At 37.7% G+C, this 26,227-nt stretch overlaps 1 protein-coding gene across 1 annotated transcript; it reads left to right on the forward strand.

Annotated features, from left to right (window-relative positions):
• The first annotated feature begins 24,415 nt into the window (after nucleotides 1-24,415).
• Nucleotides 24,416-25,653, forward strand: LOC149146860 (phospholipase D alpha 2-like). The gene is made up of 2 exons (XM_089445266.1): nucleotides 24,416-24,872; nucleotides 25,096-25,653. The coding sequence occupies exons 1-2, from the start codon at nucleotides 24,584-24,586 to the stop codon at nucleotides 25,539-25,541; spliced, it is 735 nt and encodes a 244-aa protein (XP_089301392.1). The 5' UTR covers nucleotides 24,416-24,583; the 3' UTR covers nucleotides 25,542-25,653.
• The last annotated feature ends 574 nt before the right edge of the window (nucleotides 25,654-26,227 follow it).

The following is a 26,227-nucleotide window of genomic DNA, read 5'->3' on the forward strand; positions in this document are numbered from 1 at the left end:
CTTTGATGCTCTTTGCATGGTTTTTGGCAACTTTCATGCCTTGGAAGGAGTCCAAAGGCATTTAGGAGGAATGTGATGTGTTTTGAGAGGGTTTAGTGGCCAAAGAGGGTTTCATGCCTTATAAAGGCAAACCAAGGCCAAAGGGATGATTTTTATACATATGAAGGTAAACTATGCAAAGGAATGAGTCCTTTTGCATTTGGAAGATGGTTAGAGGGGTCAATGAGGGTTCTTGCTGAGTTTCAGATAAACTTAGCAATTCCCGAGGATATATATGGTTATTTTTCAACCGGGGGAAGGGATAAGTATATAGGGGAGTTATATAGATAGTTTTAGTAGGGGAAGGGTACAGAGATAGGGAGTTACATAATAAAGTTAGTAGTTAATATGATAATGATGAGAAAAAGCGCTAAGAATGATGTCTTAGGCTATCAATGGGGGAAAATGACTGATAGAAGAAGTGTGAACATTCCTTTAGTGAAGCAGATCTTCACCAAGGCAGATGATATGGAGAATGATGAAATTAAGAGGTATCAAGCAGATCTTGACCTCTTTAGGGGAAGTTAGTGAGTGATTTGGGGAAAGGGGAAGAAGGGGGAGTTAGACATGCATTTCTTGAAGTCCTTCAACTGAACAACTGCCTTCAACTTGTGATATGATAGATATAACACTTGACAATATGAAATGGATCACAAGCCATGATTCTGCAACCACAAAGCTACCTACCCGACCTACTCACCTAGCATTTTCTCTTCTTTTGGTTTGGGTGCACTTGAACTAGCATACCCAGCTTTTCATTCTTTCTTGTTGCTTGTGCTCCTATCTACTTCTACACTTATTTCAGCCAAGGGCTCAGATTAAGCTGTTGAGCACCCTTGTTTCTCTACCTATCTACAAATCTGCCAAGATTAAGCTGTTTGGACAGATGTTCATTCTCTATATTCTACAACAGGAAATTGAAACCTAGGGAGGCCAACATTAAGCTTTTTGGACCTCCCTATGCTTGAAAACTGATCAAAATGGATTACTCATCAAAACTGGAACACAGCAGTGGCATTTAGACTAGCACACTCTCATGGATACTTCTCTGGCCATCTGTAGCAAATACGGAGCATTGCAGCATGCATAGTATGACATATTTGGCATGTAAAAATGTCGATCATGAAAGATGATTAACCTGCCGCAGCAGGAGGCTAATAGTGGCTCCACTTGGGGATGGCTTTTCCTTGTGACAAGCCAAGAATAGCAGGTCAGAATGCCTTGATCCTCTGTAGTTGCTGTTAATTGAAAATTTCTTCTATGCTAACTGCTGAATGACTAGAACTTTAACTTCTGAATGTAGCACTCCTCCTTAACTGAAACACTGTGAAAAATAAAGCATCGCCTGCTTTCTTCTGCGTGCTTGATTTTGCATACACTTTTGCTTGAGAACTGCCTTGTAAAATAAACACAAAAAGGGAACAAAACTGGAGCTCTTATTTTCTTGTCTTTGAACAGGCTGTAGATGTAACGCTAAAAAAAACTCCTCTATTTTGATACTACTGACTGAAGAACTGGAAGCCTGAATGCAACTTTTTTAATAGAACTTGCTGTTATAAATAACAGTGATACCCTTTTGACACTGAATGTTCAGAACAGCGTTGAACTCTGCTTTGGGAAGCCATCTATCTCTTCTTTGCGCACAGGTATCAAAACTCAATATTTTCTTTGAAATATTTCAAAGAATAGAGAACTGTAATGCTGCACTTTTTTGTTTATTTTCCCTCAAAATTGCGTCGCGCTTCTTGCTGAGACTAACATGAAGACAGAGCTTTGAAATGGATGACTTATGTGGGCTTGTGCCTTCAAACTTTGCTGTGCTCTTCTAACAACCAAACTGCTATAAAAATTAAAAACCAATCGCTGATATCTACAAACATGTATGTACATATATATACAGAGCTACGTTATCTCTCAAATACATGGATCAAGGTAATGTTTAAGCATGCAGCCATTCACAGGGCCCTCTTCAGCTGCGCAGGCATCTAGAGTTTTGAGAAAATATGTGTTATTGCCTTGCATAACGCTGATGAAAAATCGGCCTTTCCACAGAAAGTCAAACTTTGCATGCTTTCCCTTGTCTTCTCTTCGTGAGTCCCACTTTAGAACCTTGTCGCCAATAAAGAAATCCTCAGCTTTAGCCCTCTGGTCAAATGCCTTCTTTAGCCTTTCTTGTAACATTTGAGCTCTGTCATACACCTGCTCTCTGGTTTGCTGAAGATGAATGGTCTGATTGATCCTTCGTTGAATATCATTTGGTTCAGCTTGAACCTCCTGCAGTAGCTTGATAACAGGAATGCCTAAATAAGACGAAAATCCGGCTTCCATGCCATATACTAGCTCATAGGGGCTCATTCCAATGGATCTCTTTGTTGAAAGTCTGTCTGCCCATAGGGCATTGGTGAGCTTTTTATGCCAGTTCTTCTTGTTTTCTTCTAAGGTCTTCTTGATAATACTGATCAGGCTTTTGTTGGATGACTCGGCTAAGCCATTACCTTGAGGGTAATAGGCTGTGGAATGGCCTAAAGTGATATGGAATTTATTGCAAAAATTGATCATCTTTTTGGATTTGAAAGCAGCGGCATTGTCAGTGATGATCTTCTCAGGGCAGCCAAATCTAGAAAGGATATTCCACTCAAGGAATTGGATAATGGTGGTGTCATTGGCTTGCCTACATGGTATGGCTTCAATCCACTTGGTGAAATAGTTGGTAGCTGTTAAGATCCACTTATGCTGGCCTGAGAAAGAGGGATGGATTTCTCCAATGAAGTCAAGACCCCATTGTTGAAAAGGCTTCTCGGTTGAGATGGGTTTAAGAGGCAAAGGGAGCAGCTTTCTCTTGCCCTCAAAGATTTGGCAATTGTGGCATGAGGTGGCAAACTTCTTTACATCTGCAAACAAAGTGGGCCAATAGAAACCAGCCCTTAAAATTTTATCAGCAATGGACTTCCAATATAGATGTCCTCCACAGTCCCCTGCATGGAATTCTTTCATGACATTGTTAGTTTCATTCACAATCAAGAAGTTAAGTAATATACCTTCATGATTTTTCCAAAATAATGCACCACCTAAGACACAAAATTTCAAAGCCTTCATTCTTAAAAATCTCTTCTTGGTCCTGGACAATCCTGGGGGAGCACACAGGTTTAACAATACGAAGCAAATATCAGCATACCACGGGGATTGCAAAAAGGTGTCACTGATCTGTGGAGTCGCCAGCTCCTGTTCATTGTCCAGTTGGTTGATGTCTAAGGCTTGAAAGTTTGTTTCGGACATCAGTTTAGCTAAACCTTGTCCCTTTATCAGCTTGGTTGGTTTTATCTCTATGTCATACTCAAGAATGTTAGCAATCCACTTGCCTCTTTTGCCTTCTAACCCCTCTTGGGTTAATATGTCTTTTACAATAGAATTTGGCACATAAGCAATCACATGTGAGTATAAAATATAAATTCGGAATTCCTTGATTGCTTTAACAAGGGCATAGGCTTGCTTCTCCATGATTGGGTATTTCAGGGGTGCATCTCTTAAGGCTTTGCTGAAAAATGCAATTGGCTTTTCAGTTCCTTGATCATCCTTTTGCAAAAGGACAACAACTATAGTATTATCAGATGCAAATGAAAATATGATAAAGTCCCTATCAAATTTTGGACTTGTGAGGACTGGGGCTTGAGTTAAGGCTAATTTAATGCCCTAAAATGCTTGCTTGGCCTCTAGAGACCACTTTACCTTGGCGTCTTTCTTGAGCATGTTGTTTAGCATTCTTATAAGCTCAGCCAAGTTTGGAATAAACCTCCTTAGGAAATTGATTTTCCCAAGGAATGCTTGCAATTCTTTTATATTTCTAGGATATGGGATTTGCAATATGGCTTGGATCCTTTCCGGATCAATTCTAATACCATCCTTTGAGATGATATGTCCAAGTAATTTGCCTTCTTCAAGGCCAAAGAGAGACTTCTTGGGATTCAAGGAAATGCCATATTTCCTACATGTGATGAATATTTGCCTTAGGTGTGTGAGGTGCTCTTTATCAGATTTGGAGAAAGGGGTTAAGTCATCAAGGTAGACAACTAGGAAATCATGGATTTCCTTGGTGAATGCAATGTCCATTACCCTTTGAAAGGTGGAACCAACGTTCTTTAGGCCGAAAGGCATTTTAACATACTTGAATGTTCCCCACGGTGTGGTAAATGCTGTCTTGTCTTGGTCATCTAGGTGAACAAGTATTTGGTTGAAACCTGAAAAGCCATCGAGCAAGGAAATTCGTGATGACCCCACTACTCTCTGTAGAATGTGATCCATTTTGGGAAAAGGATAGTGGTCCTTTAGGGAGACTTGATTTAGATTTCTGAGATCTACACAAAGTCTGATCTCATTTGTTTTCTTTCTTGTGGGAACTAAGTTTGACACCCATTCGGAAAATCTGATTGGTGCTATGATTCCTGCCTCATACATCCTCTTTACCTCCTTCTCAACCAAGGGGAAGGAGCACGGGGTTGATTCTTCTAAGTTTTTGTTTGAAAGGCTTTTGATTTGGTTTTAAGGGAATGGTGTGTTGGATTACTGAGGTATCATAGGAATTCAAGTCCTCATAAGACCAAGCAAAGACGTCTTGGAATTCTTTGAACAAATCCACATACTTTGGTTTTTGATCACGAGGCAAAGATTTAGACAGTTTGATAATTTTGGGCTTCTCTACTGTCCCAATGTTGTATTCTTCTATGGCAGTGTTTATAGGCTGCATTTTTGGCTTTTTGGGCACATCATTTGCATCAAACATGTCTTCTAGTGGAGTGACACCAACCGGGAGAAAATTGTCTTTTAGATCAATAATCTCGGCCTCTGTTTTATCTATTTCCTCTAAATGCATTTGTTTCAGCTCTTCAATGTTTGCATTGTCAAAGACTGTTGGGCTTAGGATCTGTCTGGCTGTTACAACTTGCTGATTTTCGTTTGATGCTTGTTGTTGTGGGTCCTCCATGGTATCCTCATCAATGTTTAGGCCTGCAAATTCATGCTGTAAGGTAAGAAAATTATATATTTGAGCATCATCCTCGAACACTTGCCAGTCTTTAATGTTATTTGGGACAGCAGGCCTATGTTTTATTTCAACAGTGAAATGGTGATTTGGCTCAAAGGGAAGCTTGCATGTACTAGCGAAAGTGGCTAGGCTGTGAGCATGAATGTTATGATTTCTTGAAATTTTGGCAAGCTTGGATTCAGTGAATGTATCAAGTATTACAGTGGCAGCAGTCCTATAAGCTCTTAGCCTTCTATCATTGGTAACAAAGTTGCCTTTCATTTGTTGGATTACTAGGTCTGAGTCACCTAGAATGGAAACTTTGGCAGCTCCTAAAGCTTTGAGCAGCTTAAGGCCTAAGAGGAGTGCCTCATACTCAGCCATGTTGTTGGTGCATTTGAAATTCAGTCTATAAGCATGACCCTTTGCATGGTTGTTATGTGTATTGTGAATCCATATTCTTGCCCCTGCTCCTAACTTGTTAACAGAGCCGTCAAACTCTAAATACCATGTGATTTCTTGCTTGTGGTTAGTATTAAGAGTTTGAGTCATTTTAGGATTGGGCAGACCTGAGTCTTGTGTTTCGGGAGGTTTTTCTTGTGTGCTGGTTGCAATGGCTGTTGTAACAGTCTCATGGGTATGTGCAACCGATTCTTCATTGATGTGCGCTTGTTGTACTAAAGCCATAGGCTTATCATCAGCTGGAGGACTTGTTTCATCATTAAACAAAATAAAAGAATCCATATCAGAATGGATTGAATAGATAGGGAAATTCTGGGGCTTTTCCTCACTACTTACCACATACTTCATCAGTGTTTCTCTATACAGTCTCTTTGGTTGCCCAAAGACTGAAATAGTGGCATAGGAGAGGTCTAATTGGAGAGATCCTTGGAGTTTTGCCCCCCAAGATCTTGACAAGAGCATGCCATACTTTGGTGGGATGTCAGCAACCACCACGTCCATTAGGATTGTCTTGTTGGGAAATTGGACTAAGGAGACACATAAGTCTTTGATTAAGCCTAAACACTTGACCTGACTTGAGTCAAAGGAGAATAGATCTTTGTAGGGTCTTGTGACATCAAGGTTTAGTTTCTCCATTACAACTTTGGGCATAAGATTGTGTGAGGCACCTGAGTCAAACATAGCATTGTGCAAGACTTTGTCATGAATGTGCAAACTGACATAAAAGGGTGGAACAGATCCATATGTTGATTTTCCATTAACTTCAGGACCGAACAGTAGCTCAGGGGTATCATCTAAAACATTTACATCATCCTTGACCTCTGGCATTTGAAGTGATCTTTGAATTTGTTGCCTATACACATCATGTTTGGCAAGTTCTGAGAGGGGGATGGATATTTTAAGTTTTCCAATCTCTGCCTCTAAATTAAATGGCTTTTCCAATGGAGTCTTGGTGTTGATGACGACAATTTTTTCTTTTTCATTTGAATTATCAGCGATTTGTTCTTGTATATCAACGTTATGGGAATTGATTGCTTGTGATTTTTCAGTTTTAAGAGGGATTTTTGGAACGTTGTTCAAGTTCTCTTTCGAGGAAGAAGGTGGCAGAGGCTGATCAATAGAAGGCTGTATGTCTGTTATGTCCTCTACAGTCACTTGGTGCAGGTTTGGGACAGTTATATCAGCTGTTTCTATTATAATAGCCTTGCCTCTAATCTGGTTGGGCTGTTTGCCCTCCTTTGGTTTAAATTTTTCGGGCACATCTATGGTTCTTGTCCTAAGCTTATACTGTTTGTGGACTTCATAAATAGCTGAATCATAACCTTGTTTAAAGTCAAAAGACTCACCAGAGTTAGTCTGAAATTGATTTATCTCATGGTCATCTTGGTCTTCTTGGGTTAGAAAAATTTGTTGCTCACCCTTCAAATCCATTAAGTTCATGTGAGTGTCTTCTATGGGTTCATTAGAAGTGGATGCCTCTGCATAGTTTTCTTGAAAAGGAGGTCTTATATCATGGTCTGGGCTAGACCTGCCAGCGTTTGGATTTTGATTTTTCTTGAAATTCGGGTTCCTGACAGTGTTAGCTTGCTGTCCATCCCATGATGATTTCTTCTCAACACTCTCTGCTCTGTCTCCCAGCCTGTGCATGCCATTGATAATAGCATCTAGCTTTTGATCTAAGGCTGAGGGCTCTTCCTTGAAGGTGGTTCTTCTCTCAGTTCTAGCTCTGTTTCTTTTGGCAATTAAATTTGCCTCCACAGTGACAGCCACATTTTGCATGTCTGCAAGGCTGTTAGGGGCTCTTTCTTTTAACTGGTAGGCCATATTTGGGTCGAATCCATCAGGGAATTTATATAAGGCAAGGTCAGGTGGGGGCCTTAAGTTTTGTGGGATAGCATTATAAACGCTATTGAATCTTGCACAGTAGTCCAAAACAGTCTCTTGAGGGCCTCTTTTAATTGTATCGTATTCAGCTAGTATGTGCAAGGGGTCTTTCTTTTTCTCCCATCTGTTGATAAATGACTGGTATAAGGCTTCTGGGTCTGCTATGGAATTAGCTGGGAGTGCTCTAAACCAAGTCCTGACATCGCCTATCAAACTTTGGACAAAAATCTTCATTCTCACACTATCCTCGTCAATCTCATAGCTTTCAAAGTAATCCTGCATTTTCTTTGTATGCTGAAGGGCTGTGCAGGAACTTGTGCCATCAAAATATGTGATTTTAGTTTGGTAATCCTGAGGCATACCTCCAGGATTAGCAGGTAATTGCAAAGGTGCATATCTGTTAGCCATATTCACAGGGATAAGAGGGACAATAGGAACAACAGGGATTACAGGAGTAGTAGTGGTAATGGGAGTATGTGTAGCGAATGGAGGTGTGGAAGTAGTGCTTTGAGAGGTGGATGAAGAACAAGGGGAACTAGGGGTTGAATGAAATAAAACTTTGATAGGGGTTGAGCCACAGCTTGGCTGAACTATTACAAGAGTAGAATCAGCAAAATCCTCTTTTAGCTCTAATTTCCTGAGGTTTCTTTGGATCAAATTTGGATTTTCAAAGGCAGCTGTAGGATTTGGGTCTGGATTTGACCTTGTATAAAGTGAATTCTTCCTGGGAGCCAGCTTCTGGCTTGTTTTTTTGGGGATTTTCTAAGAATGTAAGGGTTGGAAAGAAACTTTTGAAGGTCTGGTTCCTTCCCAGTGGAGCTTTCCAACTTGATTTGTGAAATTATCTGAGGAACGTCCCCAGTGGAGTCGCCATTATGTTATCACTCAGGTTGTCCCTAAAGCTCCTTAAAGGGATACGGCCGAGGTAACCACAAACCAATCTTTGGACTGCAGGTCCTAGCCTACCTGCAGTCAGAGAGGGCTCTCTCTTTATGATTTAGCTTTGTTGAAGATGATATTAGGCTAGTTATTGAGTTCAAGGGGTTTTGTTTATGTTTGGTGGGAAGGAGGATGTTTTCAAGTAGAGAGGCAATGCATAGTGTGGTAAGTTTCAAACCATTGGGCATGGAGTCATGGAGTAGGACTGCTGGTGCGTTTTCTTGGTCACAAGAGGAATGAGGAGCAAGGTAGCTGCTCGTGAAACAACACTTAAGTTTGAAAGGATAGAACGAGGGCTAAGGAATGAGAGGCAACAAAGAATCTCTCACTCAGCTTAACAGAGGGAAGATGAATGAGCTCTATCTAGGAGCAACGAAGAATTCTTAAACAACAGTTATTCATATGTGAAATAGATCAAACATGAGCCATAAAGGAATTCATATTTATGCCTAAATCAAGAGGAAAACATTAAGAAGCCACAGAAACTGAGCATAGAGTGCGGCTAAGCAAATTCTAGACCAATCTTTTGTTCTGTGACTTGAGCATGTACGAAATTGAAATAACAGAGGTGAGAAACACTTATTGATCCATATAGCAGCACATGAATTCCATCATTCACTCTTCAACCATTAAAAACACTTCAAACAGTCCATCCTCCAAGCTTTAAGCAGTCTTTGATTAAAGAAATCATATCAGATACAGAGCGAGTCTCTAGAGGAGTCATACAACCAACCGACCCTTAAAACAGTGCAAAGGGTGGTATATAAAGAAAAATAGCTATAGACTTTCCTTGAACAGCTGTCAAGGGGGAAAATATCCCAAAAAATATATCTGAAACCAGATCAAAAGAGATCTCTGCAATCATTGTCTTTGAACCTAATCTATGCTGGAAATAACTGCATAAAATATCTGAAACAGCTGCGCTGGGGCAGCTGGCATCTCAAGTCATGTAAACAAGGGCTGCGCATGAGGCAGCAGCCTCAAAAATGAGTGGAGAGAGGTCTTTGAGTAGTGTGCTGGCCTCATGGCCATAACTGTAAGTTGGGGAGCCATAACGGCTTGATGATGCTTTGCCGAATCTACTGGGGCCCTTCTATTTTCATCTGCCTCGGAAGATTTTGGCTGATACTCTCTGTTGCTTCCCTGATACTCTTGGATTTAAAAATGCTCTAAACTATCACATCATCTCATTAGTGGCCGTTATTTGGCCCAAGTATCTGCTGCGAGGCGATTTGTTGCTTCTGGGTGGTTGTCGACCCTTGGCCGACTCAAAATTCTTTAGCAAGAATTAACATCATGAACTGGATGGGTAAAGGGTCACTGAAAACCTACCGAGATGAAAGCCTGCTATTTGGGGAAATTTGGGCCTGGAGCATTCCAAGAATGGCTTTAGAAAACCATTATTTCTTTAAACTTGGGCGGGCGCGGGCGCCGCATATAAAACCTTTGAAAACGGCCCATTTCCGAATAACACAGAAAATGTGTCAGAAACATGAAATTTTAATGAAAAATTGGCTTTTGGCGGGCACTGTAGCAGCCTTTAAATCCTGGCCGTTGGATCCGGCGCGGGCCGATCCAACGGCTGGCGCTAAATCGCATCGGGGCGGACCGGGGGGGCGGCACATAAACAATCGCCGAACTGCGCGGACCCGATATACTATAGGCCATGCTTTATTGTTATTTCGGCTCCGCCAGTCGGAGCGATACATGGGGAGTGCTGCGATTAAATCAGGGCCATTGATCTGGGGGCTCGATCCAACGGCTAGCGCTAAATCGCATATCGGCAGTCGGAGGGACCGGGGGGTAGCATCTGTGTGATCGCCGAAAAATGGTGGACCCGAAATCCTTTAGAGACCTCTTTATCTCTTTTCGGGTCCGACCCATCGGGACCCTCATATCGGCAGATTTACAATTGAAATGGGTCCGCGGACCCGAAACCCTTAACACTGTATTTACATACCATTTCGGCTCCGGCTCGTCGGGAGCCTTCCTTTCGCTGCACAAGGGGCCCTTACGGACCCGAAAACCTCATAAGCTGCGACTTTATAATATTTCAGCTCCGCTGGTCAGAGCCATATACAAGGGGTGATCGCCGATTAGATATGGGCCGTTGATCAGGGCAGGGCGATGGACGGCTAAGATTGAGTCAACGTGGACGAGCGGCGTGGCGAACAGGTCGGAACAAAGGCGAAATAGAAGCTGACGTAATGCTGATACGACAATGGCGTGGAGCGGAAAGCGAGAGCGGTAAGCGGTATTATCGGACCGCTTTTGGTACGGGCCCAATTTGTGTCAGAAGCCGCCCGATACAACGAGAAATTGACACGCGCCACAGGCCCTACGTCATCCTCTGAAACTTTTCAGGCGCTAAAGGACGACGATCGGGGGCGGTCCGAAATCGCCGAGGACCGTCGGATGGGAGGGCCCGGATCCGACGGATGACGGGGCATGGACATGGCAGAGCGATATGGCGGGGCCTGTATAATAAACAATGATTATTTGTTGAAAATGGCGCTGGGATCAAAAGGGAGCTTTTTGCATCGGAGCATGCATTTTATTAAAATGCAAAGGTAAATGAATTCGGAGGGGTGGTGAAAGTGCTTTGAATGGATCTCTAGGGCATCGGAAGGGGTCTGATAGCCAAAAAGGGGAGGATTTTTTCATTTGTAGAAGGTCTTTGATGATTTTTGCATGGTTTTTGGCAACTTTCATGCCTTGGAAGGAGTCCAAAGGCATTTAGGAGGAATGTGATGTGTTTTGAGAGGGTTTAGTGGCCAAAGAGGGTTTCATGCCTTATAAAGGCAAACCAAGGCCAAAGGGATGATTTTTATACATATGAAGGTAAATTATGCAAAGGAATGAGTCGTTTTGCATTTGGAAGATGGTTAGAGGGGTCAATGAGGGTTCTTGCTGAGTTTCAGATAAACTTAGCAATTCCCGAGGATATATATGGTTCTTTTTCAACCGGGGGAAGGGATAAGTATATAGGGGAGTTATATAGATAGTTTTAGTAGGGGAAGGGTACAGAGATAGGGAGTTACATAATAAAGTTAGTAGTTAATATGATAATGATGAGAAAAAGCGCTAAGAATGATGTCTTAGGCTATCAATGGGGGAAAATGACTGATAGAAGAAGTGTGAACATTCCTTTAGTGAAGCAGATCTTCACCAAGGCAGATGATATGGAGAATGATGAAATTAAGAGGTACGAAGCAGATATTGACCTCTTTAGGGGAAGTTAGTGAGTGATTTGGGGAAAGGGGAAGAAGGGGGAGTTAGACATGCATTTCTTGAAGTCCTTCAATTGAAAAACTGCCTTCAACTTGTGATATGATAGATATAACACTTGACAATATGAAATGGATCACAAGCCATGATTCTGCAACCACAAAGCTACCTACCTGACCTACTCACCTAGCATTTTCTCTTCTTTTGGTTTGGGTGCACTTGAACTAGCATACCCAGCTTTTCATTCTTTCTTGTTGCTTGTGCTCCTATCTACTTCTACACTTATTTCAGCCAGGGGCTCAGATTAAGCTGTTGAGCACCCTTGTTTCTCTACCTATCTACAAATCTGCCAAGATTAAGCTTTTTGGACAGATGTTCATTCTCTATATTCTACAAGAGGAAATTGAAACCTAGGGAGGCCAAGATTAAGATGTTTGGATCTCCCTATGCTTGAAAACTGATCAAAATGGATTACTCATCAAAACTGGAACACAGCAGTGGCATTTAGACTAGCACACTCTCATGGATACTTCTCTGGCCATCTGTAGCAAATACGGAGCATTGCAGCATGCATAGTACGACATATTTGGCATGTAAAAATGTCGATCATGAAAGATGATTAACCTGCCGCAGCAGGAGGCTAACAGAACCTATGGCAATTGGCTGTGGTACAGTGACCAAAGATATCTTTAAGAAAGCAATATCATCCAAAACATACTATTGAAGCAACCAATATACAACAATAGTAGGATTCTTCTAATTTGTCATCCTTTGGGTCGAGTTCAACTTGACGCAAAGTAATAATACATTGTCTTGATTTACAATAATTATAGATAATTTCCTAAATGAGATAATCATCAATAATAGGGAATACAAATGAGAATAAGAATACAACATACATTTTGAATGCCACCATATCAGACATAGGAAAAAACAATTATTAAATGCCCTTCATCAAATGACATAGAATGCCTAAAATGAGGCAAAAGAATCAGTATGTGTTGTTTTCTCTTAGTAGAAATTGCCAATTCTAGAAAATCAGTATTTTTTTATAATGGTTTTAAATCTTTTATTGGTGAAATAAGTGGTAAATTATATCTAAGTCAACTTCCATCATCTCAATATTTCAATTATTATTTTAATTGTGTATTACCAACTTAACACAAACACACTAAACAAGCTAAATCTAATACAACAATTATTATTTCAAATCAAAGTACAATATTTCCAATTCAAAAATTCCAATTTAACAATCCTATCGGCCTCTCTATACACCTTGCTAGTAAAGTATAGTAATGCGTTTTTTTGACATTGAGAGGTTGCATCACAGAGAAAACATTGTGAGTAATGCGAATTAACGAGACTACTCAACTTCTCAGTTGTGCCTAACATGTCTACTAAACAGCTAGAATGTGTTAATAACATGACTCAATAAACTTTTGGAGTGCGTTACTCTGGCTGCAGTTCAAAAATAAAATAAAATAAATATTGGCTTTCTCTTTGAGTTGAAGGAAACAATCTCTCTTGTCATGACCTTCCTTCACTCTCTATGCAACAATTGACTTCTTGACAGGAGTTCCTTCTTCAGAAGTGGCTCCTTCTCCTTCTTGAATTTTTGATCTTTGCTGCTCTCACTTCGCTCAGGTTGTTACTCTCCCATAGAGTCTTCTCTTATCTCTCAAGGAGTCTTACTCACGCTAAGATTTGATACCATGTCAAAGATTGAAAACAAAACTTGGAGCAAAGATTGTTCTTCTCAATATTACTAATCACTTAAATAAGATTACATTAGAGACATCACTAATAAATGACGAAGTGGACTCAATTAAACTAACTATAACTATGACATTAGGATGGATGGTTATTATTGGAAATAATAATCCCAACCAGTACCTTAAACACACTGACAACCATCATGTTTGCCCAGTCAACCACTACACGGTTGCAATTTTGTTTACGGGCAAAATGACAGAAGTTAGAACAGAAGTTTAGAGTGGACCATTCCACAACACATCACAGAGGTTAAAGCATTTAATGAAGTTTATTAAATAGATATGGGCAAACATTCATTCCGCAACTGTTGCCCACACTCCACAACACCTGCAAGTTCAGAAAATCATTTACTATGTAAATTCGCCCATGTTGCATATTAAATATTTTGTCTGTCATGTAATTAATGTGAAATTCGTATGTTAGGATAAATATGCAAGTAAAAGTCATTTGTAACATTGGGCATATTGGGCAAGTTAGAGAGCGAGAGTCTGTGAGGAGAAAATCGTGGAGGAAATTTTGGTGGGCGCGTGAAAAACCAGTTTTACTAAGTTTTACATAAGTTTACTCCATAATCCAGTGAAGCATAAATCACAGTAAGTCTTTTGTGTTTTATTTGGAGCAGCAACCTCTAATTTATCACGCCAATGTGTTTTCCTATGTTTTATATTATAATCAAAAGTATGTTATATTGCGATGTGGTCTTAAGCCTTCATGAGTATATTTACCGCAACCATTTTTATTTTACACTGTTTTTCCGTGAACTCTATGTTTTAATTAAAGTTCCTGTGTGTTTGTGATATCCTCCCCGCAACCAAAGATTTACCTTTCCGCAACTGAAGTTGACTTTGCCTACTTTTCTGCAACCAATTTCTAAGCTCCTCTACCCCCTAAATTTATTTTTCTAACATGGTATCAGAGTAGGTTAAATATTGTTAGTATAAAAACAAGTGTTTTTACTAGCAATTAAAATTGTTTTGAGGGCAGATTGTTTTTTCCTTTGGAGTGAATTTACCAACACGTAGAAATTTTCTTTTACACTCAGAAATGGCAACATCAAGCACAAGCTTGACTAATCCTCAGATACCTCAATTTAATGGAAAAAATTATGATTATTGGGCTATTACAATGAAGGCCCTGTTTTTGTCTCAAGACATTTGGGATTTGGTGGAAAATGGTTTTCCAGAACTAGCAGATGCAACAACATACATTGCCTTGTCTCAAGCAGAAAGAGATTTGTTAAGGGACAATAGGAAGAAGGATTCAAAGCCCTATTCTATATTTTCCAAGCAGTTCATGAAAGTATTTTCCCAAGGGTTGCAGCAGCAACGAAGTCCAGGCAAGCATGGGACACCCTCTAGACAACCTGCCAAGGAATGGCAAAAGTCAAGACAACAAAACTGCAAATGTTGAGAAGAGATTTTGAAACACTTTGTATGAAAGAATTTGAGAATGTAGACTCATTTTTTACACATGTAATTGGGTTGGTTAATCAAATCAGGGCTTGTGGCAAGACACTTGAAGAAAGGAGAATAGTTGAGAAAGTTTTAAGAATTTTGCCAACAAGGTTTGATGCCATTGTTGTGGCCATAGAAGAGACAAAGGATCTCTCACAGTTCTCAGTGGATGAGCTCCATGCATCATTGATTTCTTATGAACATAGACTGAATAGAGCAGCACGCTCTTCATTGGAGCATGCCTTCAAGACACAAGTATCATTTGGCCAAGGTTGAGGCAGAGGAATATCATATGCTAGAGGAAGAGGAAGAAGCCCACACATAGGTGGAAGAAGCAACCCTTCAAGCTCAAGTGGAAGAGGCAACAATCAAAATCCAAGTCAAGGCCCAAGCCAAAATCAAGCACAAGGTCAAAGGTATGATGAATCTCAAGTCCAATGTCATTATTGTAAGAAGTATGGTCATTATGAAAATGAATATAGAAAGAAGCAATATGACATTAGTAACAAGCCAAGTGTAAATTTCACAAAAGAAAATCAGAACCATGATAGCATGTTTTTAGTTTGTAATGTAGCACAAGAAAAACAAAGTGATATATGGTATCTAGATTCAAGGTGTAGCAACCACATGTTAGGGAACATAGAAAAGTTTTCCAATGTAGATGAAAGTGTGAAATCTGAAGTGACATTAGGGACTGATAGCAAAGTCTCTGTCATGGAAAAATGAAGGGTTAATATCCTAACAAAGAAGGGGGAGAATAAGTACATCTCAGATGTTTACTTTGTCCCTAGTCTGAAGCATAACCTCATAATCATTAGACAACTCATGCAAAAGGGCTACAATGTCTTCTTAAAAAATGATGTGTGCAAAATTTTGGATAGGCCTCCAAACAAATAGTCGATTACAAAGGTTCAAATGACAAGTAATATAATGTTTCCCCTAAAGATAAGATCAGACTTGAAGGAAGAAGGTGCACAAGCACAACTATCAATGAACTCACAAGAGGATGGAAGAAAAGAGGCAGTTGTCACACAAGTAAACTATCAAGCAGAGGTAAAAGATGAAAACTGGTTATGGCATTTGAGATTTGGACATCTCAACTTTGGAGGTTTGAATTTGCTGCATAGGAAACGCATGGTGAAGGGATTACCACTCATAGAAAAACTGGACAACCTATGTGAAGGATGCATCTTGGGCAAGCAACATATAGATGCATTTTCAGTAGGAAAGTCAGTAAGGGCAAAGGCACCTTTGGAGTTTGTCCACTCAGATTTATGTGGACCAATGCAGACACCATCAATTGGTGGTAGCCATTATGTATTGACCTTCATAGATTACTATACAAGGAAGACATGGGTCTATCTCCTGAAATAGAAAAGTGAAGTGTTTGAGCACTTTCGCCAATACAAAGCTCTTGTTGAGAAGCAAAGTGGACAATACATCAAAGTCCTTAGGACTGACAGAGGTGGCGAATAAATCTCAAATGACTTCTTTCGATTTTGCAGGGAGCATGGAATTCACAAGCAATTTACAACAAGATATACACCTCAGCAAAATGGTGTGGTGGAAAGAAAGAATAAGACCATTATGGAAATGGCAAGGAGTATGTTGAAGACAAAGCATTTGCCAAATGATTATTGGGCTGAAGTTGTCGCTTGTGCAGCATATATCTTGAATAAATGTCCAACCAAAAGTGTCTAGAACATAGTTCCTGAAGAGACATGGAGTGGAAGAAAGCATAGTGTCACACACATGAGAATCTTTGGATGTGTGGCATATGCACATGTCCCGGATGAGTTGAGGAAGAAGTTGGATAGCAATGGGGAGAAATGTATATTTGTTGGATAGAGTGATGACTTTAAAGCATACAAGCTCTACAATCCATCAACCAAGAAGGTCATAATTAGAAGAGATGTGTAGTTCATAAAAAACAATGTAAACTTTGAAACGGGAACTATAAACTCAAAACGGGAACTTTGGCCTAAAAACCCCGTAAAAACATCAAAGACTATGCTAAAAACAAAAAGTGTTGATACTGGAATAACACATTTCCTTTTCTAGGGTAAATTTTCAACATGTTTTAAAAATGGCAGTGAAAACCAATTTTTTGTGCAAAAAATGTCCAAAACACATCCTCAAAATGAAAAGTGTTGATGTTCGAATAACACTTTTTTTCAATGGTAAATTTTGTGCAAAAAACACGCTGAAAACGATAAGTATTGACGTTGGGATAACACTTTTTTTAAGGGTAAAATTTCATCATTTCGAAATAATGACGTAAAATTTTTTATCATGACCCCGAAAAACATTAAAATTTCAAAGAATAATTAAAACATAAAATAAAATTAAAAAAAATTAAAAAAATGAAAAAACACAAAACAAAAAAAGTTAAAAAAATAACAAAACATATATATATATATATATATATATATATATATATATATATATACAAAATTAACCTCTAAAAGATTAGAATTAAAAAACTAAAAAAAAAAATTAAAAATTATAAACAAGTAAATAGTAAGAAAAACATATTTAAAAAAAAAAAAAAAAGGTTATCTTGTAAACAATAAAAAAAAAAAAATTCAAGTTGTTTTATTTTTCTGTTTTTAAATGTTGATTACTTAGAAAAACAAATATAAAACTATATATAAAAAAAGATGAAAAAAAAGTTAAAAAATAAAAAAATAAAAAAATAAAAATAAAAATAAAAATTTATCTCATAAACCATAAAATAATTTGAAAAAAAATAATTTAAAAAAATATATAAAATTAAGTAAGTAAAAATAGAAAAATAAAAAGAACATTAAAAAAAACTAGGAAAAAAAAAAAAAACTAAAAACAAACTTGATTTAAAAAAAGTAGAAAATTAACAAAAAAATATTTAAGAAATTAGTAAAATTAATATTAAAAATATTTAAAAAAAAACAAAAATAAACACAAATTATAAAACAAAAAACTATGAAATTTTTTAAAATATATGTATCTTTTCAAGTTAAATAACAAAATATATATAAAAAAAAAATTAAACAATTTTTTTTACTTTATATATATATAATTCCGCCCCCGACTACCTGTGGTGGCGCGGCCATGGGTGGAGGGCCCTACACGCAGTCCTCGCCGCCCCCCCGCCGCCCATGGTTGCAAGACCCCTCCTCCCACGGATTTTTTTTTTTTTTCTAAGTAAAAACAAATTGTTTAAAAAAATAACGTAATTTTTTTTTAAATAAAAATAAAAATTTGTTTATAGAGTTTAGGCTCCTCTGATCCATATCAAGTTTGTGAGAGATTTTTTGGCGAAAATCACATGAAATACCATTTGTCGACGTGTTTCGAACCAACCAATGTGGTTCATCTTCGACAAATGGTATTTCATGTGATTTTTGCCGAAAAATCTCTCACAAAAAAATTTGTTTACTTTGTTTTCTTTTTAATTTTTTAGCTTGAAAAGATACATATATTTAAAAAAATTTCATAGTTTTTAGTTTTTTTGTTTTACAATTTGTGTGTTTTTTTTTTAGTTTTTTTTAAATGTTTTTCATATTAATTTTACTAGTTTTTTAAATTATTTTTTGTTAATTTTCTATTTCTTTTTTAATGTAGTTTGTTTTTAATTTTTTTCTAATTTTTGTTAATTTTTTTTTTTTAATTTTCTATTTTTACTTTTATATATATATATATATATATATATATATATATATATATATATATTTTAAATTTTGTTTTTTTTTTCCTCAAATTATTTTATGGTTTATGAGATTTATTTATTTATTTTTATTTTTTTATATAGTTTTATATTTGTGTAATTATGTCTTCTGGATCCATCGCATTTTGTTATTTTTTGTATCGACGTTTCGAACCATCTTCTTTGGTTCATCATTAGGATTAGATACGTGATCCGGAATACATAGTCACACAAAACGCAGATCGCAGAAATCTCAAATCCATTAATTTTATATTTGTTTTTTTAAATAATCAACATTCAAAAAAAGAAAAATAAAACAACTTGAAAATTCGTTAAGTAATCATAATTTCAAAAAAATTAGACATAATAAATTTTAAAGTGTGAAACTTAAGTCCTCTAAAAAAAAGGTACACTGCATCGACATGTTTCAAAATCAGCGTGAAAATCACTAACATTTAAAAACAAATATTTATATTTGATACATAAAAAAATTTAAAGTGTAAAACATATGCTCTCAAAAGAAAGAAGTATATTCTGCATCACCGCTTTTCAAAATCGGGCCACGTTTTTACTACCCCTACGTAATGAGTAATCGTATCAGTTATTTAAAGTGCCAAAAACTATGCTCTAAAAAGAATATGTGTGTTCTGCATCGCCCCTTTTCGAAATCGGGTTACTTTTTTATCTCTACAAAACAGGTAATAGATGAGTCCCCGTTTCAAAGTTTACGTTGTCAGAAGAGGAAGCTGGGATAGAAGTTTAGAGAACACAGTCAATGTCAAAGCATGCATACCGCATGAGGAAAAAGAGGAATTGACAGCAGCGAATAATTCCTCAACAGTGACTCCCTCTACTCCTATTCAAGCACAACAAAGCAGGCAGGAAGGAACACCATCAACAAATAATGGAATAACGTCACGCAATCAAGCAAGTGCTTCTCTAAGCACGTCGCAAAGCGCAACACCAAGTGACATATCAAGTCCATCTTCAGCAAGAATAAGAAGACCAAAATTCAGAAATTTGAATGAAATATATGAGCAAGATGAACTTGATAGCAGCGCTGGTCTGGATTCATTATTTGTTTTGTTTTGTCATGTAGATGACTCAATCCACTTAGAAGATGTAGTCAAAGAAGAAAAATGGGTTGTGGTAATGGAGGAAGAAATAGAAGCAATAGAAAGGAACGACATATAGGAATTAGTGGACTTGCCGTAAGGAAAATAAGTCATTGGAGTGAAGTGGGTCTATAAGATCAAGAGCAATGTCGATGATAAGATTGAAAGGCATAAGGCAAAGCTAGTCGTCAAAGGATACAAGCAGCAACATGGAAGAGATTATGAGGAGACGTTCGCACCAGCCGTGAGGATGGAGACGGTGCATATAGTTGTAGCGATTTCTGCGCAACATAAATGGAAAGTGTATCAAATGGACATAAAGTCAGAGTTCTTGAATGGAGTGCTGAAAGAGAAAGTGTATGTTGTGCAACCCCCTGGTTATGAGGTAGAAGGCGAAAAAGACAAAATGTATCAGTTGAGGAAAGCTCTTTATAAGCTTAAGCAAGCACCGCGTGCATGGTACAACACGATAGATGCTTACTTGTTGGACAATGGTTTCGACAAATGTGACGGTGAACCCACTCTCTACATCAAAGAGAATGATGGTAAGATTCTCATTGTTGTCTTATATGTAGATGATTTAATTTTTATAGGCAGTGATGATTTTCTCATTGCTGATTTCAACAAGTCATGAAGAATGAATTTGAAATGACTGACTTGGGGTTGTTAAGATACTTTTTGAGCATAGAAGTGAAACAAACAAAAAATAACATTTTTATTTCTCAAGCAAAGTATGTAGTAGACATTTTGGAGAGGTTTAAAATGCAGAACAGCAAGCCCGCACCAACTCCAACTGTCATGGTGTTGAAGTTGAGCAAAAAAGATTGCAACAACAATGTTGATCTAACATTATACAAGAGCATGATAGACAGCTTGATGTATTTGACCACCACTAGGTCGGATATAATATATGTTGTGAGTTTGGTGTCAAGGTTCATGGAGACACCCAAGGAGACACATTGGCAAGCAGCGAAAAGAATTCTAAGGTATGTCAATGAGACAAAACAATATGGAGTTTTGTACATCGCAACAGATGATTTCAGGTTGTTTGGTTACACTGATAGTGATTGGGCAGGAAGTGTCGATGACATAAAGAGCACATCATGATATGTTTTTCATTTAGGCTCCGGAGCCATTTCATGGGCTTCCAAGAAGTAGCCAATAGTTTCACTGTCAACAACATAAGCTGAATATGTCACTGCAACAACAACAACGTGTCAGACAGTTTGGATGAGAAGGATGTTGAGGGATCTTCGTCGCGACCAAGGGGGAGCGAAAACTATTTTCTGTGATAACAGATCCACAATTGCATTATCAAAAAACTGTCTCTTTTACAAGAGGACCAAACATATTGATGCTAAATATCATTTTATCAGAGAGTTGATTAACAATGATGAAATTGTGTTGCAGCACTACAGGTCATACGAACAATTTGTTGATATTTTCACAAACCCATGGGCACGTGAAAGTATCTCAGAGATTGTCTCGGAATTGTCAATGGCAACAATTGTAATTAAGGGGAAGTGTTGGAAATAATAATCCCAACCACCGCCTTAAACACACTGACAACCATCATGTTTGCCCAGTCAACCACTACACGGTTGCGATTTTGTTTGCAGGCAGAATGACAGAAGTCAAAACAGAAGTTCAAAGTGGACCATTCCGCAACACATCACATAGGTTAAAGCATTTAATGAAGTTTATTAAATAAATATGGGCAAACATTCATTCCACGACTGTTGCCCACACACCACAACACCTGCAAATTCAGAAAATCATTTACTATGTAAATTCACCCATGTTGCATATTAAATATTTTTTTCTGTCATGTAATTAATGTGAAATTTGTATGTTAGGATAAATATGCAAGTAAAAGTCATTTGTAACGTTGGGCATATTAGGCAAGTTAGAGAGCAAGAGTCTATGAAGAGAAAATCGTGAAGGAAATTTCGGTGAACACGTGAAAAACTAATTTTACGGAGTTTTACAGGAGTTTACTCCGCAACTCAGTAAATGCCAATGTATTTTCCTATGTTTTATATTATAATAAAAAATATGTTATGTTGAGATGTGGTCTCAAGCCTTCATAAATAGATTTACCACAACCATTTTTTCTTTACTCTTTTTGCAGTGAACTCTGTGTTTTAATTAAAGTTCTTGTGTGGTTGCCATATCCTTCCGCAACCAAAGATTTAACTTTATGCAACTGAAGTTGACTTTCCCTTAACTTTAGGCAACTGAAGTTGACTTTCCCTACTTTGTCGCTACGGATTTCTGAGCTCCTCTGCCCCCTAAATTTATTTTTCTAAGCTCCTTTGCCCCCTAAATTTATTTTTCTAACAGTTATGACAAATAAGCAGGTGGTTGGAATTAGATTCTTCAACAATGTGAAATACATAATTCAGAAAATCAGATTTTCAAATATTCTCAAAATCTGCAATCAAACTTAAAGTTTGGTTTCCTGATTATTTGACTGTTTCCTGATTATTTGATTGTGTTCATTAATATAATATACGGTAAACATAACCGTACCAGGAATACTAAAGGACGAGTGGTTTAGTCAAGGCTATTCACCAGCGAAGTTTGGCCAGAACGATACTTGTTTGGATGACTTGGATGTTGCATTTACAGCCTCGCAGGTACCTTCTCAATATATAAACAGTCGCAACGTTTTAATTATATTTTGTGAGCATGACTTACAGGCTAGCTACACCATTCACTCTGCATCATCTTTCATTTAAAATCCTTACACGCAAGCACGCCCCGGTTAACAAATTCCAAAAGAAAATATTCGAATCGGATCCCATGATTGTCACTGCTGCCTTTTGAGAGGTGTAGATTTGTTTATTTGCCTCGTAGATTACAGATAAGTTTTATCCATGGACCACGTTGTCTCCACTCCATATGTCGCGATATAATTATATCTCCCTACCAGGGCCCCTGTAACTTTCAGGGGATTGACTGTCACAACCTTCCCGGGCACAACGCGATATATCTGAAGCAAATTCTTCATACAAAATAATTGTGATATCGATTTTCAGCGACATCCTATAGCCACTCATTCACTTTTATGGTCTACTAAATTGGCCTAAATGTCCACTTGTAATGTGACCTTCCATGACTTTGCTGTTTCGGCATAAATGCCTCTTCTCCAAGTTGGTCCTTATAATTTTTGTATCAAAGCTTTATAACTTTGTCATTATATTGTTTTATTATTCTATGCCTCATGCTTATGCTTTTGGCTATTGTTTAAAACTACTAGTTATATCAGTCTGAATGCTGACCTTTACATGAACAGGGGCCACAAATGGTCAGGTAGGATTAACGATTTTCAGTTAATAGCAATGTCATCGAGTCTTGATCTCTCGGGCTTCTGTGAGGAAGAGGTATGCTCATTGCTACGTGGCTGCTCATTATTTTTACAATAGAATGAAACATCACCTCTGTTTCCTTGTTAATTGTACATTCAGATCATCCCCCCTTCCAGGGCATAAGAAAAATTATAGTCCATATAAACCTGCATTCTCAACATTAAGCTAGTTCAAAATTATCATTTTAAGTTTTTTATTTATAAAATTTAGGCAAATAATGATTGACCACTTTATATCAATATTATATATTAAAATTAATGCTTTCACTCTTTTCATATTATTTTGATACTTCATATCAAAACTTTTCATATTATTTTGATACTTCATATCAAAATGTGATTAATCCGAAAAACATTTTTCTTCATTATGGATCACAAAAGTTTCAGGTCTAACTTCATATCAAAGTTAACTAGTTGACTCATCTCATGTTATTTTTATGTATCAAAGTTAACAGTTTGGTTTTACTTATGTTATATTGGTAATATTAATTTTAATTTATGTAAATTATGATTTTAAAAATTAACAAATTACTACTCTATTTTATATCAAATTGTATGTATCAAAGTTTCTTTTAAGATAGATTATTTTTTTCAATTGTATGTATCAAAGTTTCTTTTAAGATAGATTAATTTTTTCAATTGTATGTATCAAAGTTTCTTTTAAGATAGATTAATTTTTTCAATGGTAGTTTTTATTTTTAATTTTTTTTTATGAAATTTAAACCTGTAATTTAATGGGAACTAAACCTCACCTAAACCAATTAATCTACACATCATACATCACACATTAATTATATCTTCACTTTATCCCCTTCGAATACATAAAATAAAATAAATTATCATTATTTTGCTCCTTATGTTAACTGTGTTTTTAACTCGTCTCAATCTAATCTAAATTGAATAGAAAATTTATAATCCATAAAAATATGCACTCCATGTAATTCTGTATTCCCAACATTAATTTATTGCAATGTTAATTTTGATTTATATAATGTAAATTATGATTTCAAAAATTATATTTAAATTGGCATTCCCAACATTAATATATTGCCATGTTAATTTTAATTTATATAATATAAATTATGATTTCAAAGATTATTTATGTACTACCATGTTAATTTTATTTTATATAATTTAAATTAGAATTTCAAAAATTATTTATATAAAATTTAGGCAGAAAAGGAAAGACGGCTCAAAGTTTACTATTTGACTTCTTTCCTATTATTTTGAAATCAGTCACAATTATATATATTTACGTCGTAAGACATTCCCTTTGAAATAAACTTTGCTCTTTGCCTACATGTCATTACTTTGCACCATTAGATGATATGTTAGACGATTGAGCCATGTTGAGTCGTTTGATTATGCTGAGGTAGTTGCAACTCCCTAACCGCCTGACCAGCGCAAATTTGATCCTCCATAACAGTTTTGGCTTCGCTTCTGGTTTCGGCTTCGCGTCATCAATTGAAGGTTGGGAAACACTTCTTCGGCAGTTGCGCTTCTTGGGACCAAGATCAGGACTGTGAATGCCTGCATCTGATACCGATTGAGATTGCGCTGAAGGTAGTGAGCAAGATCAGAGCCCGGGAGCGGTTTGCCGTGTATGTGCTAACCCCAATGTGGCCAGAGGGAATACCGGAGGGGGATACTGTGCAGGCAATCCTACACTGGTTCAGGAACACCGCGCGCATGATGTATAAGATGATCGACGAAGCACTCAGGGAGGAGGGCCTGGACCATGAGTACCACCCGACTGATTATTTGAATTTCTTCTGCATGGGGAACAGGGAGGTGAAGCTCCCGAGCGAATATGAACCTCCAGAAAGACCAGAAGAAGGGACCGACTACTGGAATGCGCAGATTCACAGGAGAACCATGATCTATGTCCATGCCAAGCTCATGATAGGTAGGCACTCTATTTCATTTTCTTGGTTTAGGGTTTCTTAGGGTTTTTCATTTTCTTGGTTTAGGTATGGAACTCGAAAAGTTTCAGGGCTTTTCGAGTTTATGATCTCGAAAATGTACTTGAACTATCCTAACAGAGCCGCTATATTTACATTTAATATTTTTGAATTCGCCTGATTCTCTTACACATGCCGAAAAATGTTGTTTTCTATTATGCTATGCAGTGGATGATGAATATATTATCATAGGATCAGCCAACCTGAACCAACGATCCATGGATGAAGCCAGAGACACAGAAATAGCCCAGGGATGTTACCAGCCAGAGCACATCAACCAGCAGGGTCGCGGAGCTCGAGGGGAGATATTCGGATACCGAATGTCTCTGTGGTACGAACATTTTGTGCATAAGAATGGAGGCCTGCAGCGTGAATATCTTCATCCAGAGAGTGTTGAATGCATGAGGATGGTGCGCCGGATCTCCGAGAAAATTTGGGAGTCATTTGTTCGGGAGGAGACAGTGGAGGATCTGCCGGGCCATCTGATGCCATTCCCAATGCGGGTGCTGGAGGACGGTTCAATGGATGAGGAGGAGGATATTGTGTTCCCTGACACAAAAGCTTCTGTGAAAGGCCACAAAATTGATGTGCTTCCTCCCATCCTCACAACTTGATCACTTAGCCATTACTCCTTGGATGCTTATTATGCGTGGCATGCTATTTTCAGACTTGTTCCCTCGCATCCTGTGAGATGTTAATAATAAAATTATAGTCTGTTTCTCTGAACAGGGATTAAATGATAGTGGGTGATCTTTAGACCGCGAGCTCTTGTGGATAGTCATTAAAAATACACCATTCATTAATTAATGGTGGTAGTGTAAAATACTGCGCCTCCTGGGATTGACTTAATGGACAACAATACTATGTGCAGGGACGCCGATGGCTATGCAACAAGTAATCAATAAAACCGTTGAATTGTGAATCAATTTTACAAAAATATTCTTCAACTAGTGGCTCTCACCAGGCCTCTCCGAGTTGCAATCTGCCTAGATTTAATTCATAGAGGCATAAATTCCATTCGCATAGATCCTCTATTTCCAATCTCACCGTTGGATCTGGGCGATGACTATCTCATCTCCGTGATAGAAAATGCCAACAATGGTCGAATAGTGGCCATTGGGAGTGTTTTTCTGGACAAGGAATTCCTCAGAACCTACGGTAAGTTTCCATAGTTCATAAAATATGAGGAATGTTTCTCAACATGAACTCTTGAGATCATTGTATTGTTGACAGAGTTTTTGCCTTATAAATTCTGTAAACTTGTATTGTGGGTTGAACTAGATCCAAACATTATACCTGC

This window comes from Pinus tabuliformis, chromosome 9 (assembly GCF_031772625.1).
Source record: "Pinus tabuliformis cultivar Carrire ecotype Pingquan chromosome 9, CPIR1, whole genome shotgun sequence".
Lineage (NCBI taxonomy): Eukaryota > Viridiplantae > Streptophyta > Pinopsida > Pinales > Pinaceae > Pinus > Pinus tabuliformis.

Coding starts and splice junctions, on each gene's coding strand:
- LOC149146860 (XM_089445266.1), top strand. CDS start 24,584: ATGTGGCCAGAGGGAATACCGGAGGGGGATACTGTGCAGGCAATCCTA. Junction 24,873..25,095: donor CCATGCCAAGCTCATGATAG/GTAGGCACTCTA, acceptor TATGCTATGCAG/TGGATGATGAATATATTATC.